Genomic DNA, 13,688 nt, shown 5'->3' with positions numbered 1-13,688 from the left:
AAGTTGGTTCACCGAGGCACTGAATTTGATTTTCTTAGCAATGGATAAAGATTATGAACATTACGTGTATGTAGTTCAGGTTTGTTGATACCAGACCATGTGTTTCTTTTTGAACATCTCGTTCCACATTCAGTTGCCATTTGCTCTTATAATAAGCTCCAATCTTCTGGAAAGATGTTCCACTAGATTTTGTGGAGATTTGTGGAGAAGTCATGTACTGATGTAGATGTTGAGGTGAGGAGGCCTGGGTTGCATTTAGTGTTTTGTTTTATTTCCGAGCTTTATAGCAGGAGATCTCCTATTCCAACATGTACAGAGAATATCTTCAAACAGCTAGTTTTAAGCACAGGGGTATTGTGTTGTTGAGAATGTTTTCTATGCCATATCTTTTTTGGATGTGATATTTTCCCTTATGTCTATCCAGATCTCACTGAAGAAGGTGCCCACGTCTCGGGCTGTTTCTCATCCTTGCATCATCTGCTGTTACATAACATTTCAGTACTTAATTAAAAGGAGATCAAAGAGGATATCCAGAGAGATGTTTTGTTGTCTCTAGCATGAGGATACATCTCTGTTGATAAAGTCTGTATAGGCTTAACGGCTTAGCCACTGAGCTAACAATCCTTCACCCATACAGTCTAGAAATGTTTTTTTTACACTTTAAAGACCAGAAGAGACTGACTGTATGTATGTATGCATGAGAAATGAGTCTGGAATGATAGAAGAACCAGAGCATGGCTTTTAGTTTCGGAGAAAGAATAAATTGGTAAACTGTATTGTTAGAAAGATGGGTGAGACCAGGATGGACTTTTTCCCAGGATGCAAATGAAGAATAGAAAGTAGTACCAGTGAAACCTAAACTGCTAACTCAGCTTTGGGTACACAAGGTTTCCTGCCAAACAGCAACACCCTTTTTTTTTTTTTTTTTGAGAAGTAGAACTTGTTCCAATATGTTGCTTCTGTTTGGCTGAAATTAAAACCCACCACCCACACCAACCTTTTAAAGATGACATTAGACAACCCCAGTATATGTGACTACTCTGAGAATCTCAGCCAAGAGTGAGTCACTTTTTCTTTAGTCCAACTGAGTTTTACCTTTAAGATCTTATGAAAGTGGTTTATTTCTTCATAGATGTTTGGAGGATAATCGTGGAGTCTGCCAAGACTTCTTCTAGGAGAATCTTATGGATCCAGCATCTGCGCTGCAGTCAGGTCCTGGGAGGCTTCATTGGCTTGCTGCCATTCTTGAGAGAAAACACATACATTTGTGTATATTCATATAAAAATAAATGTTCTTGCCAAAAAAGAAGATTGCCGCACATCTCAATTTAAGGTCAGAGTGCAAGGTCAGGTCTGATCTGGAGTCAATTGAAGGGAGTGTGTCAAGGGCCTTGCTTAAGGTCCATCAGCAGCAGCTAGGCAGTGCAGGGTCTTGATTTCACAATCTTCTGATCAGCAGCCCTGAGACTTAATCATGTAGACACCAATGCCCCTCAAATGCTAATCACAGTATCCAAGGAAAGACTCCAAGGCAAGCTAATTGCATCTAGACGTTCTCATAGAGTGGCGCCAATGGGGACTACGAGCCACGATAATACTGAAGGCAAATCTCATTCGGGTACAATATCCGGGGGGAGTGAATGCTCACCAGATGGTTCATTACGGTTTTAAATAATGACACAGATTGTTCAGAAATTTGGCCGAGAGCAAGATTTTCTCCTTAAAATGCAGCCTTCCAATCTAAATCCTTCCCCTCGAGCATGAACGTAATCACCATGGTGTGTTAAAACTGTCCTTGCATGTTGGACAGATGGAATAGTGTAATAGAAATCCTTGGTGCTTATCTATATTCTTTCACCGTTATCCAGAAGCCGAGGAGTCCAAGTGGCAAACAGATTCTGTTATGCAGCTTTGCAATACATGGTTGTTCAGGAATGCTGGGGGAGGTGAGCTGAGCTGGTTAACCATGCCTGCAAGCATGGGGCGTAAAATGAGCAAGCAGTCAATACTGTACATCCCCTGTAGCTGTGTACTCTTGATTTGATGGGATCCCACAGCTCTGAACCTCACAACGACAAATCGAATCGATTTTTTTTGAGGCTACTGTTATGCAAAAACCTCCAATGTGACTGTAAAACAAACTGAAAGGTAGTTCCAAAGAATGAAGAATAAATCCAAAGTAAATCCAAAAAGTTCCTGAGGTATCTCACATAGGGAAACAGTGCTATACTAGCAGCTAGAGGTCAACCAATTCATTGGTTTTGGGAATTAATTGTCACCGATAGTGTCCATATGCATACAGATAGTTTTTCCAGGTTGCATCCGTTGCTGGAGGAGGTCCACTGTCATAACAAACATGGCCTGTTTGGTTTTTACATGGGAGTCTGCGTGGTGTACAGAGAGCACACGGTGCATGAATAGAGAGATATATTTATTATTTAGCATTTATTAATTATATAATTATAATTATTAATTTCTGGGATTTTCGTAATAAATTTCAGTACTGTTTTTTTAGGAGTGTTTGATCAAATAACTATTAAAAAGCTATCGGTCGATTAATCAGTTATCAGCAAGTCGGATCTAACCTAGCTCTCGTGTCGGTAAAATCCGCTAGTGGTCGACCTCTACTAGCAGCATGGGTGTGTAACCTGAAGTTCGTACAGGATGTAATGCTTTTTTCCAGCCGCTGTTGTACTTGTGTTTTGTTTCCCCTCTCAGTAAAAGCACACAGCCAGATCCAGACACAATCCAATAATATGCTGCTTCATTTGTCTTCAGGTTTATGTAGAAATTGCCTTGTCGAAGTAAGTCAAGGTGAGTGGATTTAAATTCCTGAGGGTGTTTTGTCACTGGTGTGAAGGATTTCATCAGTTCTGCTGGATCTATTGACGGCGTGGTGAAACATTTGCAAATGATTTGAATGACTAAAAAGCATTGCAGGCGTATTAAACAGAGAATCAAATCCAGTTTCGTAGAATGGCGTTCCCAACCTTGCGTAACAAAATACCTGGATTTATTCCCTTTTTTTTAAAATATACCCGGAATGTAAATTAAATTAAATGTATAATAAAATACAGTGACATTTTTATTAAGGAGAGGCTTACGTTTTCAGTGTTAGCGTTAGTCTCCAGGGAAATGGTAACTCAGTAGTTAGGGCTCTGATTGGAAGTTTGTGGGTTCAAGACCCAGAATTGCCAAGCTGCCAGTCTTGGGGCCCCTGAGTTAGGCCCTTAATCCTCTGTGCTCCAGATAATCTATAGATTTAGATAATATAACTGTGCTGTAATGTACATGTGACAAGTATAAAGCACCTTTACCTTTTAGATCATTGTATCAATTAAATTAACGATTTGTCTTTTTATGATGACGTATTGCTAAATTCGTTGATACTCTTCATCACTCATGTGCAGGTTCACCGCTCCCGAACGGAGACACGCATTTACACAGTTCAGCCAAGAGGAAGCTTGCCGAGGACAAAGGCTACGTTTTCGACAAGAGGCTGAGGTACAACGTCCGGCAGAGCGAGGCAAACTACAGATTCAGGGACATCATAGTGAGGAAGGAAGAAGGTTTTACACACGTCCTGCTGTCCAGCCAAACATCTGACAACAATGCACTAACACCAGAGGTATGGCACTTTCAGTTAAAAGCTTTTTTTTATTTGTATAGAACATATAACAATTATCCTAAAGCAGCTTCACAGAATGAAATCAATTACGAATAGAAATTCCAGCATCAGGAGTCTTAAAGAATAATGATCAGTCTGGGATAATGTACTGTAATTACTTTATAATTTAACTCGTTACAGTACATAATTTAGCAAAACAGAGCAATTTACAGTACCGTATAAATTAAACAGTATACATATATGTATGTGGACGAGAGGCGAGTTTGCGAGTTGAGGGCGGAGCATATATGCTGCTACGTTTGCCTACAAAATGCCAAATATTTCTACAATTTTGACGTATTGTGTTTAATATCAGAAAAAACGTAAGTCGAACCGTCGTGACTCGGGGACCATCTGAATATTGTGTTCAACGTTTTTATGAACATTTTTTTATGTTGTATTCAGGCAGAATTTCTCGTTTGCTTAATTCCGGTTGTTGTGATTATGACTCTCATGATCAAATGATAAAATGCGAGTGATAAACATGTAAATGAACTTGAGGGAAAAAATATCTCGTCTGTATCACTTTGATTAGTTGCTCTTTAACACTTTGTAGGTGTAATTAATCTCCAGGCTTAATGACTTTACGATCCAACCGTGTCTTCCTTCAGTAAAGAACTCAGTGGCCTGTGATTATCATCATTAAAGTGTAATAAACGAGAAGATGCCCAAGTTGTTAATATAACTAATCAAATTTTAGATGAAATAAATGTGTTAAAAGACGAGTCATTTTAGATTTTAGTTTCCTTCATCTCCTAGCTATGCTCCCAGCTGTGCTAGCATACCTGCTATTAGCAGGATTTTCATAAATACCGTTTATAACATTGATAATTGACATGAAAATGTTGTTGCACAGTTTAAAGAGTTTCTGCTGCATTTTAAGTTGGTTTTGTCCTGAAACCCGTGAGCTCTGAAGACCTCTGTGACTCGCGTGTAAAGATGAGATTATTAGGATTTAGGTAGCTGCGGCTGCAATTATACTTCCAAGTGTGATGTTTGCTCGGAGTTCCCTTCTAGGGGATTATGAAAGGAGGACAAGATTATGTATTTTAGGTAATCTAGTGTGTGTGTGTGTGTGTGTGTGTGTGTGTGTGTGTTGATGAAGCTTCCGCCATTATGCTTCACAGAGCTTTTTAGTTTTTTCATGACTCTGTTTGTTCAGAAAGATAGACGGATTAGTCATTCAAAGGGGAAACTCACAGGTAGCAAACTCTGTGTTCTTTTGTTTAACCAAATTTTCGGCAAACCCTGATGCATTTTCTTTTCCTTTTTTTCGAAAAGTCATTATGGACATTTCGATACCTTTATTCTTTTTTTTTATTCAATACTGGAAGAAAGAAGAAAATGGCATTTTATGGTTTTATATATATATATATATATATATATATATATATATATATATATATATATATATATATATATATATATATATATATATATATTTTATATATATATATATATATATATATATATATATATATATATATATATATATATATATATATATATATTTATTTATTTATTTATTTATTATATATATATTTATTTATTATTATATATTTTAGCAAATAGATAAAAAATAAACCAGAAAATACCACCATGATCTCTTAACTTTTGATTGGGTGGGCAGCCCAGAGCCAAACCCAAAGAAATAGGAAAAAATAAATATAATAATTAATAAATAACGTAAATAAACCCAAAATGTACAACATTCTTCTTCTTCATTCCAGATTATTAAATTAATAATTTACATAGTCCATCAAAATGTATGTAAATAAATTTAATTGGTAATTAAAATTGATTCATATATTATGTTTTGCACTAGAATAATTTTTAACAGGAAACGTGGTTATGAATTTATTCCAAAAAAATTTTATTCAATGAATCTTCAGTCGACAATAAAGAAATTAGCTAACAACCTTTGCGCTAAACTGCTAAAGAGCTGTGTGAAGGTCTGTAACCTTGTTTGAGAAAAATTAAACTTTTTTCTATCAGTAGGGTCCAGTGAATAACTAGAATTTGTTATTCATTGTAAGGGAATGTTTTTTATAAAAGCAGCATGCTTGTTTCAGTGTAACTTTATCCTCAGGCAAGTCTACTTTATCCTCTGAGCAGCGAACAGTGTGGGTTTAGCGCTAGCGTTTATCCGCGCCTCTCTTCCTCCCGGCTTTTGGTTCTGTCTGTAAATCGCTTTAATTCTCTCCACTTTACAAACAAGTGCTGTCAAGAAGCAGAGAGACGAAAAGCAGTGACTCATCCCCGAGGATGGAGGCTTACAGAGCAGATTGTTTTCTTCTGTTCTGGTTTCTGGGGTTCTGTGAGCGATAAGTGTGTACATCCCACTCGTTCGCGAGACGACTACAAATCTAATTTGCTCAACGAGGTGAACAATGAATTAAAAATTTAGCGTCGGATGTTGTTTTTTTTTTCATTTCTTTTAAGCTACGCCATTTCAAGGAGACTTGAATAAATTAGAAAGAAAAAAAACATGATCTGACAAGAGATGCTGACCTATAACAATGAAAAAACTCAACACACGATAAAGACCCAGAAATACGTCGCTTTGTACTTATCGCATGTACGTTACAGCGCAGTGAAATTCTTTCTGCGCATATCAGAGCGCAGGGTCATGATACAGCGCCCCTAGAGCACAGAAGGTTAAGGGCCTCGCTCAAGGGCCCCCATTTAACATGAACTAACTCCAACAACTCAACTCTGGGAAGTGGTCGCTTAGTGGTCATCAAAAGGTCAAGGATTCAAGACCAAATATTGGCAATCTGTATGTGACATGTGCTCATGTGCTGCCTCTGGATGGTGTTTTCTTCGATTGGAGGCCTTCCATGAAATTCCAGAGTAAGAACGGGAGCTTTGAGGATGGATTTGGACTGTAGTTAATGTCAACAGTCTGCTACACTGACTCAGGACTACGGTTTGCTTCAGATCACCATCACTGTACCACACAACATCGTTTATCTGTAATAAATGGACATTCGGTGCAACCCAGACGGGGACGGGTTTCTCTCTTGAGCCTGGTTCCTCTCAAGGTTTCTTCCTTATGCCGTCTCGGGGAGTTTTTCCTTCACCACAGTCTCCATCGGCTTGTTCATCAGGGACAAACTCACACTTATAAAGAACATATAAATTTTTTATCACCACATTATCTGTGTAAAGCTGCTTTGAGACAATGTTCATTGTTAAAAGCGCAGTACAAATGAACATGAATTAGATTGAATTGAATTTACACTGTATGTGATCATTGATATGTGATGAAGACATGGAAGATACAAATCATGACTGCTATTCGAATTTATGAAACAATATGAAAGTCTGGAGCAGAAATTGCAACTGAGGTTACAAAATAAAAGAATCACTTTAGATATTAAAGATGTAAGCAGGCAGATGATGAGGAAAAGGTTCTGGAGGATCCCTGTGGAGATCCCGACAGGTGTAATCAGACTGAGAACATGTGATGTCTTCGTGCTGGCTGTTTTGTCCTTGATTATTTCCTTCAAGCAGCTGTGAGATGGTTGTAACATCACCCTCAACACCAGCAATCATTCGTTTAATGTTTGTCACTCAAAGGTTTATGTGGTTAAAATCTAAATAACCCTTTGTTTTTGTTTTTTTTCTTTCTCTGTCTTTTCAGGATAATGCTCATTTTATTTTGAAGGTGTTTATAATCGTACAGAAATATGCTTCTCGCCTCTTCCTGCGTAGCGCTAGCGTTTATTTATAGCAGTGTTTTCTGTCAGGATTAGGCGCACTGGTGCTCTGAGACTGTAATAATGAGTTGGAGGAAAAAGAGTAGATTCCTGTCTTATAATTAGTTGCTTTCAAAGCTCAGTAAATAGCTGCATCTAAATCCTTAAATCCCCTCCAGCTTGTATTTGCTACGTCACAAAGTCCACGTCAGGAGCGGTTCATACGATCGAATACAATTTGAAAAGTTTGAAGAGTTTGTCAAAACCATTTAATGTTCAACTATAAAAGTTGTAAGAAAACAAGAAAAACACGGGTCAAGGTAAAAAAAATGCGATTACAGTAGAGACATCAGCACCAAAGCAGCATTCGCTTTTACTTCGATCGAGGAAACGCGCAAGATTTTCCCGATAAGGAGATAACGACATCTGTCATGCAGTACATTACGATAAAAAACAGCTACACAAAGGAAAAAAAAAATTTGAGGTCCAAGGTCAAATGTTTATGGACACCCGATCATCATATTTGAATGTTTTTTACATGGTTTTGTGCACAGGGGTCGTGTCATCCTGGAACAGGTTTGAGTCTTCTTCTTCAAGTGAAGGGAAAAAATTCCCTCTGTGGCATCACACCACAGGTGTCCCAATACTTTTGCCTATAAATAAATCTGAGTAGGATTTTTTTTTTGAGCTGTAAGTCAACTCTCCTTTCTCTTCATTCTTTCCCCGAAGCTAGCCCAGCTCTCACTCTATTTCTTTTTTCGTTTCCCAGATCATGAAGGAGGTGTGTCGAGCTCTGGGTACAGCGGCGATGGACGACAGTAAGCTTCTGTTGCTCAGTGCAGTAGGCAGCATCTTCTGCAGCGGCCTGGATGCTTCGTACCTGATCGGCCGCCTCTCCACCGACCGCAGGAAAGAGAGCAGCAGAATTTCTGAGGCAGTGAGGTAATAAACCTGAGAGGGGTTTCCTAAAAGCGTAACAGCCACAACTTTTTTACTTCGTACATTTTCAAAACAGACTTGTTACTTTAGTTTTAATCAATTCGGTGACATTTCTTCTCGCTGCGCCGTTTTCAGCCCATCAACCATTGAGCAGCTTTTTTAAATCTACCACTGGTGCATCATTTTCTGTCTCTCACACACCACGACGTAGACTAGTTTCTGAAGCTCACAATGAGCAGCCAGAAGGCAGTAAGAAGTCTGGAGTTAACGTGGATGAGACAGAGGGAGTCAGTGATGAGAACATAACTGAGAACAGAGACTTATATACTATATTTTGTTTCGTGCCATTAATTAATAATGTCGTCCTTCCACACAACATCCACGGTCCTGCTCATGCTTCTGCATCTTATTTAAGTATTTCTATTTCTAATAAACACTCATTTCCCAAAGGAAATGCTGTAACAGGATTCCTGGAGCTCAACACAATCATCATTACTGTCAGAATGATTCGAAAAATTATGGTTATTAACTTTGTGCAGCTCTTCGGGGCGTTCGTTCTTTTAACTTATAACCTCTGCTTTCTGAAATCCGCACTTTTCATTCATAAGTTAATTATGAACTGAGTGATGTTGCACCCTGTAAAAGGGGGAATTGCAATGCAGTGTCCGAGTCAGAAGTTCAAGTCCACCACAAGTTAATTGCTTTTTTTCTTTATTCTTTTTTTTTACAGAAATTAGTCATTTGATAACACTTTCCATGAACGGCATATTTATAATAGAAAGCCTTTCTAATCTAATCTAACCCTATTAAGCATCTATAAAGTCTTATCTAACATGTACGACACTTTATAATACGTTATATCTACGCATAATGCCTTACATAAGCCTATAAAAATGCTCCTACACAGTTAATTTATAATAGCTTATGTAGCATGCATTAAACCATATAATATTTGACACAATGTTATTTAAATGTTCGTAAGCAGTCCCGAGCATGTACGATGTGTTATAACCACTTATGCCATCTTATATAAGCCTGCACAAATGTGCATTTACTTTTAAGCATGTACCTCATAGTACTTAGCTCAACCTGTATAAATGCTCTTAAAAACACTATAATGTCAAAAGTTTGTGGACACCTGACCATAAAATTGGCATGTGCTTTCTTTTTTTTAGTCCAATGTGCCGTCATAATGAGCTCCGTTTATGTTTGGGTTTTTTTAGTCAGATGTCCCAGTGATTTTGTCCATATAGTGCAGTGTCGTCCTGAGCATTTATAATGTGTTATACAGAACATGTTACACCTATATAGAGCCTGCATAATGCTCAGAAATGTCCAAAGTGTGAATATTTTGTGGGAAGTCAAGTCAAGTCAAGTCAAGTCAAGTTTATTTGTATAGCGCTTTTCACAACAGACATTGTCTCAAAGCAGCTTTACACAAATCAACAGTGATGGTGAATGGTGTGCATTTGTCCCTGATGAGCAAGCCGTGGCGACTGTGGCAAGGAAAAACTCCCTTAGATGTTATGAGGAAGAAACCTTGAGAGGAACCAGACTCAAAAGGGGAACCCATCCTCATCTGGGTGACATCAAGAGTTTGATCATAAATCTTTCAACAATACAGAACACTGGAGAGTGAGAACTAACATGATTACTGGAGTATAAGATTATAAGTAATGTTCTTTCTGCAGTCTTAAACAGTCTATATGGTTAGTAGCTCCGAGTTTTATAAGCTCAGCATTTGTGATCACCACAGATCCAGCATCAGCTTCTCCATGCCAGAGCCTTTAAACACTCCAGGAGGTCCAATGTCAAAACTCCACACATGTAGCGGGATCCAAATGGCACTGGTACGTCTCTAGATGGTTCAGGATGTTTGTGAGTTCGGCATCTACTTCTTTAAAGGTCCGTAATCATCACGAGGTGGGAGGTGACTGGAGCTGGAGCAACCTCAGGATGCCTCGGGATGGGGAGAGAAAGAGAAGCAGTGGAGAGGAATTAGCGTAGCTGCTGTTCATGATATTAACAGCACAAGTTGATAATGTGCATGTGATCAGATGTTCTGGAGCACAAGGTTATGATGTGATGTGTGTTATGTGTAGGCTTTGCTAAAAGATCGTTTTAATCTACACTTAAATTGGGTGAGTGTGTCTGAGCCCCGAACACCGTCAGGAAGACTATTCCAGAGTTTAGGAGCTAAATGTGAAAATGCTCTACCACCTTTAGTGGACTTTGCTATTCTAGGAACTACTAGAAGCCCAGAGTTTTGAGATCTCAGGGGCGTGGCGGATTGTAGCGTGTTAAAAGACTGGATAGATACACGGAGCCAAACCATTTAGTGCTTTATAAGTGAGAAGTAATAGTTTGTAGTCTATTCGAAACTTAACAGGAAGCCAATGTAGGGACGATAAGATCGGGGTTATGTGATCATATTTTTTTGACCTTGTAAGAACTCTGGCTGCTGCATTCTGGACTAACTGAAGCTTGTTTATTAATGAAGCAGGACATCCACCTAGTAACGCATTACAGTAGTCTATTCTGGAGGTCATAAACGCATGGACGAGCTTCTCTGCATCGGATATAGACAACATATTTCTTAGCTTAGAAATATTTCTAAGGTGAAAGAAGGCTGTTTTGTAACCTGATTGATGTGATTTTTGAAAGACAAGTCGCTGTCTAAAATAACACCCAGGTCTTTTACCGTTGAACTAGTGGTTACAGAACATCCGTCTAAATGCAGGTTGAGATGCTGGAGCATCTGTATACCAGTTTTTGGGCCGATGAGCAAAATCTCAGTCTTATCAGAATTTAAAAGTAGAAAGTTATGGGTCATCCAATCTCTTAGTTCCTTAACACACTCAGTCATCCGGGTTAATTGAGCTGTATCGCCTGGTTTAGATGAAATATATAGCTGAGTATCATCAGCATAACAATGGAAGCTAATTCCATGCCTTCTAATAATATTTCCTAACGGAAGCATGTATATTGTGAAGAGCAGGGGTCCTAGAACTGAACCTTGCGGCACGCCATAATTTACTTGCATTAGCCTGGATAGCTCTCCATTCAAATCTACGAAATGGTAACGATCGGACAGGTAGGATTTAAACCAGCTTAATGCCTGTCCCTGAATGCCGATGTAATTTTGTAAGCGATCTAGGAGGAGATCATGGTCTATAGTGTCGAATGCAGCACTAAGATCTAGTAAAACCAACAGCGAGATGAAGCCTTGGTCTGAAGCTAAAAACAGGTCATTAGTTATTTTAACTAGAGCAGTTTCTGTGCTATGATGGGGCCTAAAACCTGACTGAAATTCTTCAAAGATATTGTTCTCTTGCAGGTAGGAACATAACTGTGCAGCGACAATCTTTTCTAAAATCTTAGACATAAATGGGAGATTTGAAATTGGTCTGTAATTTGATAACGTGTTTGGATCCAGATTAGGTTTTTTAATGAGGGGCTTAATAACTGCTAAAAAGTCCATTGTTATCCAGCACTGCCTTAATCCTCCTGGGTGTGGAATTCACCTGAGCTGCACAGTTTGTTGCTGGGATCCTCTTCCACTCCTCCGTAATGACATCACAAAGCTGCTGGATGTTACACACATGTTGCTTCTCCACCTTTCGCTTGAGGACCCCCTCAGGTGCTCAATAGGGTTAGGGTCTGGAGACATACTCGGCCACTCCATCACCTTCACCTTCAGCATAGCAGTTTTCATCTTGGTGGTGTTTTGTGGGTTGTTAGTGTGTTAGAAAACTGCCGTTCGGACCAGTTTCTGAAGGGAGGACATCATGTTCTGCTCCACAGTACCAGCAGCACTCATGCAGCCCCAGACCATGTTGCTACCACCACCATGCTTAACTGTAGGCAAGAGACAATTTTCTTGGTTCTCCTCACCAGGGTGTCACCACACATGCTGGACATCATCTGAGCCAAACAAGTTTATCTCAGTCTCATCAGACCACATGGTTCCAGTAATTCATACTTTTGGACTAGTTGCCTCCAGCAAACTATTTGCAGGCTTTTTTATGTGCAGCTTCTGAGATGACGGCCTGCAAACTGACTTGTTGCCGTGTGTGTTTAGTCTGAGCACTGACACGTGGACCTTCTGCTTCTGCAACATCTAAAGCAACGCTGCAGCACTCATGCGTCTGATTTTTGAAGCAGCTTCTGCACCTGACACACAGCACGAGGACTCGACTTCTCTGATGGACCCTTGTGAGGTCTGTTCTGAGTTGAACCCGTCTTGGAAAACCTCTGTTTGACCCTGACTGCTGTATTGTAACTCAGTTTCAGGGTGATACTGATCTTCTTATAGGCTTGTTCTTCTTTGTGGAGAGCATCAATTCTAACTCTCAAATCCTCAGAGAGTCTTTACCATGAGGTCCATGTTGAACATCCAGTGTTCAGTATGAGAGAATTGGACTCAAAGCACCAAATTATAAGATACACACATTTGTATGGTTCTGTCAAGCAGACAAAACCATGAACATGATGAATAGGACGTGTGGCTTTGCCTGGTTACACACGTACAGCTGTTATCACTGAGGGAGTACTTACTTTGGTTGCCAGTTATTTAAATATTAATGGCAGTATGTTGAGGTATTTTCAGAGGACAGTAAATCTGTACCACTACACAAGCTGCAAATAAAATACTTCAGGACATTCTCCAGTCACCCTATTATTTTAAATTTTTCTTTAACAGCATGACACTGAGGATTTTATTCTTCACTTATCTGATTTATTAAAAGATGTACTTTTTTTCAGGAAAAAAGATTCATAGCCGAATTATAGTACAGTGTATTATTTTTCTCAGTTATAATGCGTTTGATATTTTATAGATCTTGACAGCATGTGTCACTCCCATCTCACTCCTGGCTCACCCCTGTCTCACTCATATTGCACCCCCTCTAACTCCCGTCTCACTCCCATCTCACTCCTGCCTCATCCCGTCTCACTCCTATTTCATGCCCACCTCACCCCTGTTACTCCCATCTCTCACAGTCTCACTCCTATTTCACCCCCCATCTCACTCCCGTCTCACTAATGTCTCACTCCCGTCTCACTGCAGGGATTTTGTAAAAGCCTTCATCCACTTTAAGAAGCCCATCGTAGTGGCCATCAACGGTCCCGCTCTGGGTTTGGGCGCATCGATCCTTCCCCTGTGTGACATTGTGTGGGCCAGCGAGCGGGCTTGGTTCCAAACTCCATGCGCTGCACTGCGCCTTACGCCCTCCGGCTGCTCCTCATACACTTTCCCTCAGATCCTGGGAGTGGCTCTGGTGAGTGAATCATTTCATCAGTTTGGATTTGAAAAATAATATTATATTGATTTATAAACACATTGTGCATGATCTCAAAACACAAAGCGTTAAACAATTGAT

General features: G+C 39.4%; 1 protein-coding gene across 1 annotated transcript in view; it reads left to right on the top strand.

Moving 5' to 3' along the window:
* Positions 1–13,688, top strand: part of LOC124396142 (chromodomain Y-like protein 2) — a 42,959-nt gene that overhangs the window by 26,553 nt on the left and 2,718 nt on the right. The window contains exons 3-5 of the mRNA XM_046865153.1: positions 3,411–3,628; positions 8,138–8,310; positions 13,376–13,586. Coding sequence (XP_046721109.1) covers positions 3,411–3,628; positions 8,138–8,310; positions 13,376–13,586 — 602 coding nt within the window. The remainder of the gene's footprint in view (positions 1–3,410; positions 3,629–8,137; positions 8,311–13,375; positions 13,587–13,688) is intronic.

The sequence above is a fragment of the Silurus meridionalis genome, chromosome 13 (genome assembly GCF_014805685.1).
Source record: "Silurus meridionalis isolate SWU-2019-XX chromosome 13, ASM1480568v1, whole genome shotgun sequence".
NCBI classification, from domain to species: Eukaryota; Metazoa; Chordata; class Actinopteri; order Siluriformes; family Siluridae; genus Silurus; species Silurus meridionalis.
The sequence above is the reverse complement of the archived record's forward strand: the minus strand, read 5'-3'. Positions and strand labels throughout refer to the sequence as shown.